Source organism: Hypanus sabinus, chromosome 27 (genome assembly GCF_030144855.1).
Source record: "Hypanus sabinus isolate sHypSab1 chromosome 27, sHypSab1.hap1, whole genome shotgun sequence".
Taxonomy (NCBI): Eukaryota; Metazoa; Chordata; class Chondrichthyes; order Myliobatiformes; family Dasyatidae; genus Hypanus; species Hypanus sabinus.
The window spans coordinates 32,905,490-32,924,621 of record NC_082732.1 but is presented as its reverse complement, the minus strand read 5'-3'; the positions used below and the strand labels follow the sequence as shown (position 1 = coordinate 32,924,621).

General features: G+C 41.1%; 1 protein-coding gene across 4 annotated transcripts in view; it reads right to left on the bottom strand.

The window, feature by feature from the left end:
- LOC132382205 (myo-inositol 2-dehydrogenase-like) overlaps nt 1-19,132 on the bottom strand; it is a 65,611-nt gene that overhangs the window by 22,284 nt on the left and 24,195 nt on the right. For 2 of the 4 annotated variants that reach the window (XM_059952189.1, XM_059952190.1), the window contains exon 1: nt 12,973-14,556. The exons of 1 other annotated variant lie outside the window; for it this stretch is intronic. In XM_059952189.1, the coding sequence (XP_059808172.1) occupies nt 12,973-13,226 (254 nt within the window). In that variant the 5' untranslated portion in view covers nt 13,227-14,556. Of the gene's footprint in view, nt 1-12,972; nt 14,558-19,132 lie in introns of those variants that run through there. One more of the 4 variants, XM_059952193.1, reaches the window with a different exon arrangement.

The window sequence follows — 19,132 nt, the reverse complement described above, 5'->3', positions numbered from 1 at the left end:
GTTCCTGTGTAAATTATTCATAAATAAATGAACTTATTATTGCAAGTGGACTCATAGTAAACAGTTGATATACTTGTCCACATAGCAACTGCTCTTCATAACAATTCATCATATCTGAAATATCTTATAGTTTCCAGGAGATAGAAAACAATAGAACATATAAGCCATTGTTTCTTTCCTTTTTTAATCAGGAAAGCTACCATGCAAGGTTGATTCTTTACGAATTGTGGGTCTATTTCTAAAAATCAAATGAGCAAGTTTCACATTATATTAATTATAACAGCAAATTGCCCAGTCATTTTTCCTCTCAGATTAATGAAAAGAAATCAGATAACAGAAGTTTGTAAAAGTTGTAAGAACCAAAGTTCAAAGTAAATTCATTATCAAGGTACATACTGCACATATACTCAATGAGAAAACTACACACAATTCAAAGTCAACTACTGACCAGAGTCCAAAACTTCAATGTGAACTATATTTCTCACTACCTGTTAATATTGTTGTGCTAATATTACTTTATGTGCTGTAATTAACATATGTACTGCATTTTGTGCCTTGGTCCCACAGGAACGTTGTTTCATTTAGCCATGTACATGTGTACAGTTGAATGACAGTAAACTTGAAAGTTATCAAATGCAAAGTTTTGCACTGCAACGCACAATATTGTGTTAGGTCAAAAAAATGATTTTCAGACATGAAAACAGGAAGCAAAATGTGTCTGTGTATAGACAAATTGTTTAAGAGAAGTTGTTCTAACACTGTGACATATTTCACAAGTTCACAGTACATGCTGAAGCTTAACAGGTACAGGGTTCTACATAATTAAAGAATCAGTATGTGTAAACAATATACTGCACTTGAATGCTATTAAGAAATATACCACAAAAATATACCAATGATTAACAACTTCCATCTAACTCTGTTAACTTTTTAACCCTGTTACCAAACGTTAACTCTGTTAATGTTTCCAGCATTCTGCAAAGTGATCTACAATGGTTCTTATACAGAACTCTAGAATTGTAAGCTGTAAAGTAGTGGTCACCAACCGGTCGATCGCGATCGACTGGTCGATCTTTGAGACTTTCCCAGTAGACCGCGAAAAAAAAGAAAAATAAATACACAAATACTGTTGTAATGTGAGCATTATAAAAATACGTAATACTAATTAGGATAATAGTACTCTAGCAATGCTCCCACTACGGAAAGCTGTTTGTAAAGAGAGGTGGCTTCTGGGGTTGCAGGGTTTTACTTGCGTTCTTTCTGCTCAGTGCACCTGAGATAAAGACTCTTTTGTCGACAAGAAACAAGGAGCACGAGGAACTGTCAGATGATGCGTGGCTACTGGATTTAGGGTTTCTGACAGATGGTTAAATTAAATGTACAACAAGCTCTTGCGAAAAGACCGACACCTGCCCCACGTGATAAGCACAGTAAATGCGTTTAAGGCCAAGCTCGGTGCTTGGATTTCAAATTTAAAAAATAAGAGGTTGGCACACTTTCCCAACTTGGAGAAAATGTTACAGGCCATCAAGGAAAAAAACGCTTTTCGCCCTGAGCTTACCCAGACAAACTGGCAATAGAGTTCGATCGGCATTTTGGGGAGTTAAATGTCATGAAAGATATTGCTGCATTTATTTCAAACCCATTTCTGCCGATCGATATAGAACAGACAGCAGCCAAATTCCAGCAAGTATTTGGTGTGCCAAGTGATTTTGAAATGGAAATAATTGATTTGCAAAATGACATCGAGCTTAAAGCAAGATCAAGGGACAGTAACTTTTGGGGGCTTGTCAGCAGGGAGAAGTTTCCTCATCTCACTACACGTGTACTAAAAGTCAGTGCCTGCTTCGGGTCAACTTATCTTTGTGAAATTGCACTTTCACAGATGAAAATTATTAAATCTAAGTACAGGAGCTGTCTTATTGACAGCCACCTCACAGACTGTCTCAGACTGGTTGTCTGTAGTTATGAGCCAAATTTCAGGGAACCAGCAGGAAGTATTCAGCCCCTGTCATCACACTGAGTGCAACAGTCAATTTTTATTAATTTATTTTTTGTGTTGAAATAAAATTAAATAATGTAACTTAGAATTAAAGGTATGAGGTATTGTAATATTCTTAAAGAAAGACAGCTATGACTTGTTTGATATGCTAGTTACAGTGTTTTCTTGGTTGAATTAATTTGAAAGTTTGATAAAAGCATTTTATGTAGTTCAAATATAATTAGCCCAAATAAAAAGCCTCAAGTTGGAAGTACAATCTGAGCTGTTTTTTTTCTAAATGATTTAGTAGAAGAGCTAATAGGACTTGATGTTTCAATCCCTATGATAAGTCAGCACTCTTGATGTTGGCGGTGGGCTTGGAGTGGTGACAAGGAGGGTAGGTTCCTCAGCGGGGTCATCAGGTGGGCACCTTCCTTCAACGTTTCGTTGATAAGCCCACGACGTCTCCAGAGGGCTCAACGGTGCTACCCGGTGTCCCAAATACACCCCCTCAGTTCCATACCCTCCTGTCTTCATCTTGCAGCCCAGTTGTTGTCTTTCCTTTTAATTCAAATCCAATTACTGCTTTCTTCTGCTGCATTTGACAAAGACTTGATTGCTTGTTGGAGTGAGTAACCCCTCACCCCATCTTCTTCAATAGACTGGTCATAGATGTAGCCACGAATCCCCTGCATCCCACTTCTATAGGGAAAATCTTGGTCTTCTTAGATCTTAAATCTTAGATCTTGCCTTTCACTAAGGCCAAGGTAGGGGATCTTGGTGACCACTACTGTAAAGAAACACTAGATTCAAAAAATACTTATAAAGCAAAACACATTTGAAGCAAAAATATTCAAATGTATGTTATAAATATATTAACAATGTAGATGAAAATTGCTCTATATGCAGACTAAAACAAAGATATGGTTAATGATTTTCATTGCAGTGGCTGAGGCATTTAAGTCATACAGATATACAATGTGGAAACATGCCCTTCTACTCACCAAGCCGCAACCAACCATCAATCTACACTAATCCTAAATAATTCCGTATTTTATTCTTCCGACTGTCAGGTCAAAACCCCTGCCCCAATTCCACCACCCAGCTAAACTAGGGACAAATTACACAGGCGTGTGGGAAGAAACTGGAACAACTGGAGGAAACCTATACGGTCATGGTAAAGTGTGCAAACTCCACAAAGACAGCATTTGAGGTCAGGACTGAACCCAGGTCAGTGACACTGTGAAGCATAGAACCACCAGCCCCACCACTGCACCAACCATATCACTAAATGCTAATAAGGTGAGATTCAACAAAATGGAAGATGGCTTCTAGCACAAACACATGGACATTGACCACCTGGGTTGAGTCAACTACTTACTTCCCTATGCAATTCATTTCCTAATACAAAGGACAGCCAGAACTTCTATTTGATCTTTCAGCTATCAAAATGTAATGATTTGATCTCCTCTCAAGTTGAGCTGATAGGCTTTTATATCTATGTGTTACATTTATCTCATTCCAAAATGTATCAATACAGAACTTCATGGCCTTACCCAGTTAATCATTCACAGTATTCCCATTTTCTGAAAGGCTCACATCCAGTTTGTACTTTGAGCGGCCCAATAGTTTTATAAGCTGCAACCATAATAAAACTGCAATTACTGGATCCTTTGCCGCTACATTTTATCAATATGAGATTTATAAGCTTTATAACCCGATACTTGCATAAAGTCAGACAGAGATTCACAGCACAAGAAGAAGCCATGTAAAACATGTCATACCTATCGAATGGCGAAAAGCCTCGATAGAGCGGATGTGGAGAGGATGTATCCTCTGGTGGGGGAGTCTAAGACCAGAGGACACAGCCTCAGAATAGAGGGGCATCCTTTCAGAATGGAGATAAAGAGGAATTTCTTTAGACAGAGAATGATGAAAATGTGGAACATGTCGCCACAGACGGGCTACGGGGACCAAGTCATTGGGTGTATTTAAGGCAGAGGTTGACAGATTCTTGAACGGTCAGGGCATGAACGGAAACCCAGAGAAGGCAGGAGATTGGGGCTGAGAGGGAAAAATGGATCAGCCATGATGAAATGGCAGAGTGCCCTAATTCTGCTACTGTATCTTATGGTCTATGGAAGTCAAAATCAAATTTACATTAATCCCACACTGCCCTGCAGGTTACGGCTCTTAAATTCTCACCTGAGTACTTTTAAAGGACAAGATTACTTGACTGCTCGGAGCACCATTTCCAAACCCTATCATTTTAGAGTGAAATTGATACTTCTCAATTCCCTTCAAGTCCTTCTACCAATTAAAATCAATGCCTCAATTTGTTTGCAAAGAGAAAGAGCCCCTTTTTATTTCTACCATATAACCCTTGCAATATGTACCTTGGGGAAAAGAATACATGCTGATGAACCATATTTAAAATGAAGGGCAGAGTGCCTAATCATGTTGCTATGATGTCAACTCAGATTGGTCCCTATATCTGACTGCTCCACCGTGTAAAAGTCAACACTAAAACCAATCACAACTGAGTAATTGACGACACTGAAGAGAACACTATGTACATCACAAAACAAAGTACATGCGAGAACAAACCGGTTAGAAGTAATAAAATAAATTGAATCAACACAACTTGATAACTGTCTTGGATAAAGTCAGTTGCAATGTGCTCAGAATTTTATTGATGTAGTTCCAAAAATTGATCTGCAAAGCAAATTAAACCAATTTACTTTTATTTCTAGTTATTTGTTTGCTAGTTAGATATCTCACCTCATAAACTGGAACTGATATTGTCACTGTTAATCACAACCCATGGGTATTTGCATAGTTCATGAACAAGACAAAGTAAACATTAATTTTTGCAAAATGATACATAGTCATAGCTGGACTTCCATATCAATGCTATGATGGTGGGAGTGGGAATAATCCATTTTGAAGATTCTGCCCAGAACAATCTCCATCTTTCAGTGGATTCCCAGCAGTCCTATTCCCTATGTGTTTCCCTGTAATCTATTCTCTCTTGCACGCCCTCAATTCTTCAGCCACCCACATAGAGTAATTTATAGTAGCAACTCAATCTCGGTTTTAATTTTCACACAAAACTGGAGGAGGGGGGAACTCTGATTAATCACCTTTTTCTGAAGGGGGTTATCAGGTTGGCAAAATGCCCATACAATACTCCATATATAAATAGGAATGAATTTAGACTGAAAACTTTTAATTTAAACCATTTTGCTACCCACAATATTTGTTGTTTTGTTTTTTGGACCAAAGTATCAACTGCTTATTCCCCCCCCCCCCCCCCATAGATGCTGCCTGACCTGCTGAGTTTCTCCAGCATTTTGTAAGTAGCTCTGGATTTCCAGCCTCTGTAGATTCTCATGTCCATGTCAAGCCCATCAAACATATTCTCCCATGTACTTCCCTCTAGCCTATTCTCTCAGGTACTCATTAACTTTGCCTAATTCTCTTACCAGACACCTACACAAACGATAACTTACAGTGGCCAATTTACCTACCTGCCTGAGAATCTTTGGGATCTGGGAGGAAACTTGGAGGGGAGTGAAGTAGTACAGGAGCAATATAGAACAACTAGTTGAGTGGTGTAGCAGCAACAACCTTGCATTCAACATCACTAAGACCAAGGAACTGATTGTGGACTTCAGGAAGGGGAAGTCAAGGGAACACACACCAGTCCTCATCGAGGGATCAGAAGTGGAAAGGGTGAGCAGTTTCAAGTTCTTGGGTATCAGTATCTCTAACGAACTATCCTGGGCCCAGCATATCGATACAATTACAAAGAAGGCACAACAGCAACTATGTTTCATTAGGATTTTGAGGAGAATTTTGAGGACACTCGAAAATTTCTACAGCTGTACTGTGAAGAGATTTCTAACTGGTTGCATCACCATCTGGTATGGAGGGGCCACTGCACAGGACCGGAAAAAGCTGCAGAAAGTTGTAAACTCAGCCAGCTCCATCACAGGCACTAGCTTCCCCACCAGCCAGGACACCTTCAAAAGGCGATGCCTCAAAAAACTAGCATCCATCGTTAAGGACCCCCATCATCCAGCACATGCCCACTTCTCATTGCTATCATCAAAATGCTCTGAAGTCATGCACCCATCTTCTCCCCTTCCGCCATCAGATTCCTAAATGGACAATGAACCCATGAACACTACCTTAAAATATTTTCCTCTCTTTTTGAACAACTTATTTAGTTTTCTTTTAGATATATATTTCCTATTGTAATTTAGTTTTCATTATTATGTACTGTAATGGACTGCTGCTACAAAATAACAAATTTCATGATATATGCCAGTGATATTAAACCCGATTCTAATTCTGAACTCTTGTGGTCACAGGGAGTATGTGCAAACTTCAGAGATGGCACGGTAGGTCAGAATCAAAGTACATATATGTCACCATATACTACACTAGGACTCATTTTCTTGTGAACATTTACAATAGAATCAATGAAAAACTACACACAAGAACAGACAAACAACTAGTGTGCATAAGACAACAAATTGTGCAAATACAAAAAGAGAAACAAAATAATAATAATAAATAATATTGAGATCACGAGTTGTAGAGTCCTTGAGTCTACAGGTTGTGGGAACAGTTCAGTGTTGGGGTGAGTGAAGGAACCTGATGGTTAAGGAGTAATAATTGTTTCTGAACCTGGTGGTGTGGGACCCAAGGGTCCTGTACATCCTTCTTTCTGGAAGATGGTGGATGTTGGGTGTCCCTGATGATCAAACCTGAAACTGAGAGCTAGCACCTGCTGCAGGCCTGCATTGCCCAAGAGAAACCATTAAAAATGACCTATAATTATCCCTTATTATTCTCAGTTGATGTTAGAGGTTGCAGATTCAATATAGAAGTTGATCAATACCTAACATCGCCCTCAATTTGAAAATTAAGTTGCATCTTACTGGTTGTCCCAGTTAAATGGCGAATGTTTCACAGCAAGCACCAGCAATAAGAAAAGCCTTTTTTTTTACGCTGCCAAAGTCTGCCAGGTAGAGCCATACAGCAACACAGCATGGATACAGGCCATTCAGCCCAAAAAGTCCATGCCTACCACAATGGTCACCCAACTAGCCCCAATTTTCTGCATTTGGTTCATGTCTCTCTAAGCCAGGAGTTCCCAAAAAAAATTTTATGCCATGGACCCTGACCATTATCCAAGGGATCTATGAAGCCCAGGTTAGAAACCCCTGGTCTGAGCCTTAACCTCTCATGTACCTACACAAGTGCCTTCCAAATGCACATGGAATGAAGGAGAGTAGCAAGGTTTAGTGGAACTTACAGAGTTACATACACTTTTACAACCACTATATTTCAGAATCCGTGGACAGAGTTGAAAGGTTTCCAGAAAATCTGCCCGTGCAGGCATTATTCCGACAGTATCTCTGATAAGCCACTCAGCCATGGTGGACATGATAGTGATAAGACTCGAATCCCTCACTGTGATCTCTGTACACTTTATTTTTTAATAGGAGCCACCGGAGACAATCAAGAACCTTGGGTCCACAAACCCCTTGCTTAATGGTATTGGTCAATGGCATGAAAAAGATTGGGAACCCATGATCTAAAAGTTGACGTTCCTGGCTCTTCACTTTCAAACACCAAGGGTAAATGCTGGTTCTGTACTGCTACTCCACTGTACTTCAGGGGTATTCGTCTTCCTCAGTTCCACCTGTCACAGACTTTATGTCCAAAGGTCCCAATTTTACACACCTAAAAGCAGGCTCTAAGAATAAAAGACCACACCATTGGACAGGACGTAAAGGAAACTTTGGTCCCAAAGCACCAGGTTCGGGTACAGTTGTTACTCTCCAACCAGCAGACTCCTGAACTGGCGAATACAACCTACAGACTCACTTCCAAGGACTCTCCAACTCAAGTTCTCAATACTTGTTATCTTTTTTATTATTATTTGTATAATGTCTGCTTTTGAATTTTGGTTGCTTGTCTTTGTGTAGTTTTTCATAAATTTTATTGTATTTCTTTATTTCCTGTAAATGCTTCAAGAGAAAGAATAGGTTGCATATATATGATGAGGGAAACTGAAACATTGAAGTGAATGCCAGAAGGAGTGCTAGCTGCCTGATTTTGGACCGCTCTACCACTAGAGAGGGGAGAGCCTGCACTGTGCCCCGGGAACGTTGCCCAGGTTTTCTGCGCTTTGGATATGGACTTGAACTATAGACTTTTTTTTCAATATTATAGTATTTTATACTGAGTTTTTTGCCAGATCTTACTTGTTTTATTTCTGCGGGGGAGGAGGATTTGGGGGTTGACGTGCCTGTTCTGTTTTGTTCATTTTTTTATTATACGGAAGGAGGGATTTGGGGGCCAATGTGTCTGTTCTGTTTCTGGGTTTTTTTTGTGCGAGGGAGGGGGAATGGGGGGGGCACATTGATGATCATGCTGCCTTTCTTTCTTGGTTTCATGGCTACCTAGAGAAGAAGAATTTTGGAGTTATATACCTGGATTATAAATGAACATTTGAACCTTTGATATGTGTATTTAGATAACAAACTTACTTTGACTTTGAAAAGAGGGCTGTTGTGATCTTTGTCCTATTTTCCTTACAAAGTTAACAGACCATATGTTCAGGAGTATTGGCTTTGTGATAGCTCACTGAGCCTATGCTGGCAACCAAGTACTTAACTATTTTACCTACTTATCTGTTTACCAGCACATAGCCTTGGCATTACAGGTGTTCACTTCAATGTTGTGAGAGTATCTGTCCCCATCATTCTCCTCCCCTCCACTGAGCACATCTACCAGGAACACTGTGACAGGGAAGCTTCCATCATCAGAGACCCCCAATGCTCCCTTCTCGCCATTGTCATCAAGATTCACACCACCAGGTTCAAGAAGTTACTGCTCCTCAACCATCAGGCTTTTGAACCAATGGGGATAACTTTAACTTCACTTGCCCCATCACTAAACTGTTCCCGCAATCCACAGATTCACTTTCAAGGCCTCTTCATCTCATGTTCTCAATATTTATTGCTTATATTTATTTATTTATGCTCTCTTTTGCATTTGCACATTGGTTGTTTGCCCTTTTGGGTGCAATCTTTCATTTGTTTCTAATATGATTCTAGGACTTACTGGGTATGCCCTCAAAAAAACAAATCTCAGGGCTGTATCTGGTGACATATCTGTACTTTGAAATGCAATTCAGATTTTAACCACCCTTTGGGTAAAAAAAAATCTCCAAAAGCCCTACCCTTAAGTTAACCAGAGTACACAGGTTTACAAACCTGATGAGGTGAAAAGTTTCTCACTATATGCCCTATCAGGCTCCTCCGTAATTTTACAAGCATCAGTCAGGTCCCCCTTGGTCATCAACGACAACCTGACTGATGCTGACAAAATCTGAGGAAAACAAACAGAGCCTATCAAATCCTTCCTCATAGCTCCCTCCCTGGCAACCTCGCCTCTGCGTCACCTCCTCTGGAATCAAGTCCTTCCTGAAAGGAGGTGACTAGAACACACAATACTCCAGTTGTAGCTTAACTAATGTTTAATTCAATTCTACTATAACATCCACGCTCTCTTTTTCTATCCCACAGCCAATGAGGTATATAGCACGCCCGCTTACACAGCTGTCTTGAGAGATTCTTCGGACATTATGCCAAGATCCCTGCTTCTCAGTACTACCAAGGATCCTACAATTAAGTGTGCACATCCTAGCCTTTACAAGTCTCAATAATGAATCAACTCACAAGTTCCAGAATGAAATTCCACCAGCCAACCCTTTGCCCCATTACCAACTCACCAACGTTGTTCTGCTGAAGACTATATTCCTCACAAACAACAGAATTACTAATCTTCACATCAACTGAAAATTTATTAACCATAGCCAGTATAATTACATCTAGATCTTAGTGTATATAACAAACAGTTAACAGTCCAGGACACGTCACATGATTGCAATGCAACAATTTGAATACCAACCACCACTATCAAATTCCTGTTACCAGGTCCTTGATCAATTACAGCTCACTGTTCAGCACCATCATTCCCTCAATACTAACCAATAAGCTTCAAAACTTGGACCTCTGCGACAGGGTTCTCGGCTTCCTCTTTGGGAGACCACAGCGTGTGCAGATTGGTAATAACACCTCCTCACTATCAACACAGTTATGTGCTCTACTCTACTCTCTCTACACTCATGACTACAAGGCTAAGAACTGTTCCAATGCCATCTATAAACTTGCCGATGGCACAGCTGCTGCTGGCGGAATCTCAGATGGAAGCTACGAGGTGGACAAAAGCAGGAGAGATTGGCTGGCTGATGGGTTTTGCAACAACAACCTCACACTCAACGTCAGCAAGACCAAGGAACCGACTGTGGACTTCGAGAAGCAGAAGCTGGGAAGACGCACACCAGTCATCGTTCAGAGATCAGCAGTGGAAAGGGTGAGCAGCTTTAAGCTCCTGAACTACAGCGTTTCGGAGGGTCTATCCTGAGCCCAATATCATCACAAAGAAGGTACACCAGTGGCTATATTTTGTGAGGTGTTTGAGGAGATTTGGAACATCAATGATGACTTCTATGATTTTTTTTTATAAACGTACAGTGGAAAATATTCTGAGTGATTGTATCCCAACCTGATATGCAGGCACAGGATCAGAAGAGGCTTCAGAGGGTTGTAGATTAAACCAGCTCTGTCAAAGAAACTACCCTCACCACTACTGAGGACGTCCTCAAGAGCTAGTGCCTCAAGACCTTTAATGAGGTCTATCATTAAAGACCCTCACTATCTGGGACATGCTCCCTTCTCAAAACTACCACCAGGGAGGAGGTACAAAAGTTTGAAGACCCACACTCAACAGTTTAGGAAGTTTCTTACCCTCTGTCATCAGCTTTCTGAAAATTCCTTAAATACTACTTCATCATTTCTTATACTTTGCATTATTTATTTTTGACATTTATAGATCTTTATCTCTGCACAAATCTCATGTCATGTGTCAGTAATAATTCTGATTCAATTCGTCAAATTATTCTGGATCCCGTGGACTTTCTTTTGAAATTTTCATTAAAATTCTTACCTTTTCACCTTCATTTTAACGCTGGTAGACTTCCAAAGGCTTTTTATGCAAAGGAGTCATTTCCTTACAAACCTGCCTTCAGTGATAGTTAAATGTCTTACAGTACAATTGTTCTTACCTCATTTCTCTGTTCTCAGTCTGAAGGTGAAACTATGGTTAAGATGTAAAAGCCCTTCCTTAGTTCACCTAACTGGCATTTTCAGAAGACGATTAACACACATGGTATATTTAACCAGAGAGCAATACATTGCGGAAAAAAGCAGTTGAGTATCAAATACAGAAACTAATTAGGAAGGCTAACAGAATGTGGCAGAGCTACGTTCATCCCACACTAACAAATGACGAAGTGTTACAAAAAAATCAGAATAAGCAGAGATCTGATTTCATCAAATTTCTGGGACAGGTACTGAGGAAAAAAAAGTTCAAACGTCTTGCAGTGATGGATAAAAATGATGGAAGAAAAAGTCAAGGTCGACAGCACATGACATTCATGAGTTACATCAGGGGACAGACTGGCAGAAGTTTTGAAGAGCTTATTAGAACTTATCAGGTTAAAGACAGATGATTGCCCATGTCATAAAACATAACGATGAAGATGAACAGAATGTTGCACTTTATGGCAAGAGATATGCAATGTAAAAGTGGGGAGGTTTCAATGAAATGTCAAAGCAGGCATGTTTCGGTGCAATGTCAAAGCGGACATATTTCAATGCAATGTCAAAGCGGGCATGTTTAGGTGCAATGTCAAACCGGGCATGTTTAGGTGCAATGTCAAACCGGGCATGTTTAGGTGCAATGTCAAAGCTGGCATGTTTCAATGCAATGTCAAAGCGGGCATGTTTCAATGCAATGTCAAAGCGGGCATGTTTCAATGCAACGTCAAAGCGGGCATGTTTAGGTGCAACGTCAAAGCGGGCATGTTTTGGTGCAATGTCAAAGCGGGCATGTTTTGGTGCAATGTCAAAGCGGGCATGTTTTGGTGCAATGTCAAAGCAGGCATGTTTTGGTGCAATGTCAAAGCAGGCATGTTTAGGTGCAATGTCAAAGCGGCCATGTTACAGTGCAACTTTATAAGACACTGGTGAGATCACACCTGGAGTACAGCATACAATTTTGGTCTCCATTTAAAAGAAGGAAAACACATAATTGCATTGGAAATAGTGCAGAAAAGGTTTACTTGATTGATTCCAAGGAAGAAGTGGTTGACATATATAAAGGGTTAAGCCCAACCTGTTCAACCTTGGAATAGTCATACGTTGAAGTATGGAAGAATGAGGGGATAATCTCATTTAAACATATAAAATTCTGCCAGAGATTAACAAGGTGAATGCTGTGAGGGTGTTTCTCCTTGTCTGGGCCTCTCAACCAGGAGGGAATCTTTTCAAAATAATGTGTTATTTAATTCAGACAGAGTAGCTGAATCTTGAAGATTCCCCTGTCTGAAGAGATACAGTGACACTTAACAAATACACACAGTGAATGACAGACATTTAAGGCTCAAGGACGTCAGGAGGTAAGGATAATGAGTAGGAAATTGGTGTCAAGGCCAAGTTTGGATTAGCCATGATCTTTATGGATTAAGGAGCAAACTGATGTGGTTGACAGACTTACTGTTCAAATTCATCCTGCACTTAATGCTTAATTTCACTCCAGGTACTGCTTTGCTGTCAGACAGGAGGATCACACCCAAGAGTAAGGCCCAGCTCTGATCACTAAACCGCATGAGATCAAACCTAGGACTTCCTGGTTCCAATTCTCACTTAGGTACTTTGTAGATACTTAGTCATAATGATCAATCTGGTTTTAATAGTCAAATGACAAATCAGCCTGACCCATCCTACTTCTCACCACTGTAAAGCTTCTGTACTTGGTACCATCTCTCAAGCCTTCGTTTCACTTACATGAGTAACGTGGTTGCATGAAGTCTGGCTGAAGTGTGCTTCTCCAACCGTTTGTTGCGGTAGTGCCTGGCCGATGCCAGATGCTCCAAAATGCGATCCCTCCGAGCACTCATGGGAATCTCACAGGATTTACAGTACAAAATCTCCACCAAATCCCTCTCCCCACCTTCCTTTTGCTCAACAACATGTCTTTTCACTGACAGATCACAAAATTCAGCAGCATAATCATGCAGTGATTTTTTCTTCCTCCCCATACTGGAGATACTATCCTCTTTCTCAATGTCCACTTATATTCTCTATTACTAGTTCTGTTTTTCTTCCACTAACTCTCAATCATCTCAAATATGACACAGTTTTAAACTTTCTCGGGATTTTTTTTGTTATTCTCTGCATAAATTGTATTCTTGGTATTTATGACTTTACACCAAATGCTTATTCTCGGATTTCGTAAATGTGCATCTGCTACCCTCCACCGTTATCACAAATTTATTTCCTTTATTCTCCCATTGACTAATTTAATATATTAAGTGCTTATTCCACTGCATGCTTCCTCTTTGTGTGTGTGGCTCTTCAGTCTGATATTACTATTTACAATTGACTCTTCCAGTGTCTCTCCTGCCTTTGTTCCTTTCCCTGCAACAATAATCTTCCTTTCACAAAGTGTCTTTCTGTGTCTATTCCTCCACTCAGTTATTCTGGAGTTTGTGTTTGTTCATGTATTTTAGCATTCATTCTTCTCCTGAAACTTGCATCAGCCCTTCATCCCTCTATAAGATCCCCTCTCTCTGTACTTGTATTTCTTTCATCAGCTCTGGCTATCCTCACTCTCTGATACTCAATACTTCCTCCCCATGCAACTTATTACAATCTCCTGCAAATCTTTTGTTTGCACTTTGCAACCTTCTCTCTTACTTATCTTCATCAGGTCTTCCTGTATTAATCCTCTGTTTACATGTTACTTCTCTCCTGACATATCACTCTTTTTATCCCTTCTGTATTTTCTCCCTCCTTCCCCTTATTGTGATTTCATTAATAGCCGATGCCTATCCCTCCCTCTTGCTGGTGTTCATTTCAATTTCTTTCAGTTTTTACCAGATCACATCCTGTGCTTTTTTCCCTGTTTCCCACCTGTTACTGGCTCTCTTCGCCCTCTTTCCGACGCTCCAATCCCCGTTTATCTTTTCCTATAATTGTTCTCTCACTTCCCTCAGGAGCTGACTTCTCTCGAAGCTTCTTGCAGCCTGTTTTATCCCTGTCTCCCTCGGTTATTTGTTTTATTTCGCCCTCTCCGCAGAGTAATCCGCTATTTCTCTGCGCTGCTCCCGGACTCTCTGAAAACTCAGCCCTCGTCCTCCCTCCAACTTTCTGCTGCCCCGCCGCGAGCAAATCAACAACAAGCAGCTAAAGCCCTCAGTGACTCCCGTTACCCATCCGTCAGTTTCTCCGCTGAAACACAAATCATCGGGTCGCCAAAAGCTGATCAATCCCCTCTACTTGCTCCCGGATGTAAATCCAACCACAGGAAACAGAACTAAGAAATCCAGCTGCGGCGCCGCTGATCGAGTAGGACTAGTCTGCCCTCCAACACGGAAGGTTACGGCCACCTAGCGGATGGGAGGACTAATCTGCAATCCAACACTGAAGATTACGGCCACCTAGCGGATGGGAGGACTAATCTGCAATCCAACCCGGAAGGTTACGGCCACCTAGCGGATGGGAGGACTAGTCTGCCCTCCAACACGGAAGGTTACGGCCACCTAGCGGATGGGAGGACTAATCTGCAATCCAACACGGAAGGTTACGGCCACCAAGCGGATGGGAGGACTGCACGTACGACAAGCTGGAGGAACTCAACAGATCGGACAGCATCCGTGGATACAAGTCGTCAACGTTTCAGGCCGAGGGAGAACTGGTTTGCCCCCTAACACGAGAGATTACGGCCACCTAACAGATGGGGGGGGGGGGGAGGGGTGGTGAGACTTGGTCCGTCCGCTGCAGCCACCTCTCGGTGGGAGGACCAGACTGCACCCTGTAATAATAGAATTACTATTAACCCTCTTACCTGCCTATCACCTTTCCCGAATTCCCCTCCTCCTTCCCTTTCTCCAATGGTCCACTCTCCTCTCCTATCATACTCCTTCTTCTCTAGTTCTTTACCTTTCCTACCCACCTGGCTTCACCTATCACCTTCTAACTATAATCCTTCCCCCCCACCTTTATTTTATTCTGCCATCCCCCCCCCCCCTCCTCTCCTCTCCTCCTTTCGAGTCCTAAAGAAGTGTCTCGGAGCGAAATGTTGACTGGTTACTTATTTCGATAGATGCTGCCTAACCTGCTGAGTTCCTCCAGTGTGTTACTCTGGACTTCCAGACTCTCTTGTGCATAGTAGATGGGAAGTCTGGCCGGCCCGCTACACGGGTGACCGCAGCCACCTATTATACGGCCACCAATTGGCTAGTTAGGAGGATCGGTCTGCTCCCTACACGGGGGACCGCAGTCACCTATCGGGTGGGACGACCGTTCCTGAAGTCCGCACTGGAGGGAGGACCAGTCTTGCCCTTCACGCTGAAGAGAAAATACAACTAGCTCAGACGGGGACGCGTGTGTGCCTCCCACGCCGAAGACGGGAGAGCTGCACCACCTGTCAATGAGGGAGTCTGGCTGCTGTCGGAGCAGCAGGCAAAGAGCAGGTGACCAATTGCGCAGAATGCACTGCAGTCCCCGGCGGGCAAAGGGACCAGCTATCCGCATACGACTCATCGGGGTGATCATTCAACGTCCAATAAAAGGCAGAGTGCCATCTCTGTCCTGCGATTTTTAGGCTGCAAACACTGCTAAATCTGGGGCATAGGTTTTCAGATTACGAAAGGAAATTAGTTGAAAATTATTCCCATTGTCCCTGTGCTATTTTAATACGACTCGCCTCAGAAATATGGTCATACTGCACACCACTTGGAAATCCTTATTTTTTAAATTGTGCTGAATACGTTTATGTCTTAGATCGTTATAAATAGGCCTATCGCCGAAACGCGGTTGCAGTTTTAAAAGGAGAAAACAATTGTCGTTTTGCTAATCATTGTGGCATTTATCGTCCGTCCTAATTGTTCTTGAGAAAGTAGGTGGCGAGTCGCGTCACCTATTTTGCAATGGTGCGTGACTGAGTGTAATTCCGCTATACCTTTGGTTGGAGAATTTCAGGATTTGGATCCACTGTGGAACTACGTAGTATATTTTCAATAAACAAGGGACTGCAGATACTGTAAATCTGGAGCAACGCCCAAAGATATTGGAGGAGTCCAAAGGGTCAAACAGCATCTACTAAGGGAAATGAACAATCAGCGTGTCCCTTCGATCCAGTCTGAAGATCCGATCCGCCATGTTCCTCCAGGCCTGTGTTGTATTTTCAAGTCAGTGTGGCGTGATATCCAGCCCGTATTCCACTGCTTCGGATTCTTTAACAAACTAAACTTTATTCATAATAACAAAAATAGAATAAACTGATCACAAACGAGAGATTTTGCAAATGCTGGAAATCCGAGCACCGGACACAAAATGCTGGAAGAACTCAGCAGGCCAGGCAGCATCTATGGAAAAGTAAGTACAGTTGAAGTTTCGGGCAGGACGTGTCGAAGGGTCTCGGCTGGAAACATCGACTGTACTTTTTTCCATAGATGTTGCCTGGCCTGCTGAGTTCCCCTAGAATAAACTGTTAAATGCCTTTTCATTCTTTACATTCATAGTCATACTCCGTACTGTTCTGTTGCGTTCATACACATCAGTAACACTGCTGCCACATAGCTACAATAATAATTGAGAGGTTTCCTCTGCTTCTGATGCATTTATCATTCTGGGTGGTTGAATGGAGTTGCCATTGTGTATTTTGTATCTGGTCTGTATACAGAAAACTGAGCCAAAGACGGAATGAAAATTAAGGGTGTTGGATTCTGTGACACTTAAGCTGTACGTTGTTTTTCTGAATAGAGTCGAGCTTCGTGAATGTTGTTAAAGTTATGTACAGCCAAGCAAATGGAGTGTATTCCATCACATTCCCGGCTTCTGCTTTGTAAATGCCAAAATGTGAGGAGACTTTGCCTACTCTGTGGCGTCAGCTCAAAGGTTATCAAGCAGCTGTGATGTTACTAGGCTGGTTGAGCAGCCGGTCTTATTATAGTCGTCTCAGATAGCAAACGAGGAAAATAAACTTTTTCTTCAAGTTTTTTTAAACATTTACATTGTGCCAAATAAAGATTGAAATGTACGACCACAATTAAAGTGTAATACTAAAACAAATCATCCATTTTATCGTCAATCCAATCCATGATAAGCAAGGAAGTCACAATTCATATACCTTTTAGGAATTTTATAAGACTTACAGAGCAGAGAGTTTGCTATGCTGTTGAAAATATACAATTTCATTTTTAAAGGAGTGTGACTGTGGTGTGAAAGTACCATAAGTTCATGAAAATTGAAAGGATTCTTCCTGTCCTAGAGGTTACAAAACAGTGCAAGGTTGTGATTTCTTAATAAATTACATGGGCATGAAAATGTTAAAGTTGATAATCCACTTCAGGCTGTCATAATAGTGTGCTGATTATTTCATCATTTTAAGATTCAGGCATTTGACATCTAGTATGCCCTTCATTAGGTCTATCTAAATGTTCATAGGATGAAGGGAAGAGATTGCCAATTAAATAGAAAATTATTTTGGCACGAAAAGGCATTACTCTTCATTGGGAACTACATAACTTTCTGCAGCAGCATCCAAGTTTATCTCACAGGGGATCTGTGAATGCCCTTTCCTGCTCTTAGTGTTATTTAGTCATCAACTTCGATAAGAGAATTGTAAACAGGTGACAACAGTTGCCAATCCAAAAAGGATGCCCAAAAGGGAACATCAACTAACTAAAGAATTGTATTATAAACAGAAGAGATTCTGCAGATGCTGTAAACCCAGAGCAACACACACAAAATGCAGAAACTCCACAGGTCAGAGAGCATCAATGGAAATAAATGCTGCCTGACCTGCTGAGTTCCTGCAGCATTTTGTGTGTGTTGCTAAATAACTGTACTTCTGCCTCTGATAAGAAAGAGAGAACAGAATCCCTATTTTATAATAGGGATTTCTAATTAATGGCTGCCAACATATCAACATCAAGTAATTTCAAAACATCCTTTTTCTGAGAATGTGAAAGCAGTTTGGGAGAAAGACAAAAATCTTCCTGATGTTTTTTTTTGTTGAAGAGATTAGCTTAGATCTTGGAGTCAAGATAAAAAATGTGGCAACCATGCTTTATCTGATGTGATTATTGTGGTAATTACATATCACACAAATCTGCTGCAGGAATAGGTCCAGCATCATGGTGATTAAATCGCTAGATTACTATCCAAAAGGAAGAGTAGGAGTTTACTTCTTGTTATTGTGATATAAATTTAGATAATTAAACAAATCTGAAACGGAAAGCTGGTGTCAGCAATGGTGAATTTAACACAATCAATTTGTATGAAAAGCCAACTGGTTCACTCATGCCCATTAGGAAATGCAATCTACATCCTTACCTGGTCTGGTTTGTGTCATGTTTCACTTATTCATTCACACAGTTCAGCTATCACTACCCAGCTGAATGCCATCATTCTTCCTGGACCAAGTCCTTGCTTAGTTGTAGATGGTGGTGTATAGATGTTGAGGACACAGTTAAAAGTCAATTGGCTCAGCAGGTCTGGAGTAAGTCAGGATGCCATACATTCTTCTCAAGTGATGATAGTGAATCAAATAGGATTTCACAGAAATGCAGTAAAATGCAGAGTTGTGGACACAGCTCAGCATGTCACGAACACCAGCCTGCTCTCCATGGACTCTATCTACATTTCACACTGTCTCAGTAAAGCAGCCAACATGAACAAAGACCCCACCAACCTCAGAAATTCCCTCTTCTACACCCCTCTACCCCTAAATCTGGCAGAAGACACAAAAACAAAGGGTTTAAGGATAGCTTCTATCCTGCTGTTATAAGATTAAACAGTCCCCTATTATAAGGTGGGCTCCTGACCTCATAATCTACCTCATTATAACTTTGTTCCTCATTATCTACCTGTACTGGACTTTCTCTGAAAATGTAACACTTTATTCTACATTCTGATATTGTTTTATCTTGTACGCTGT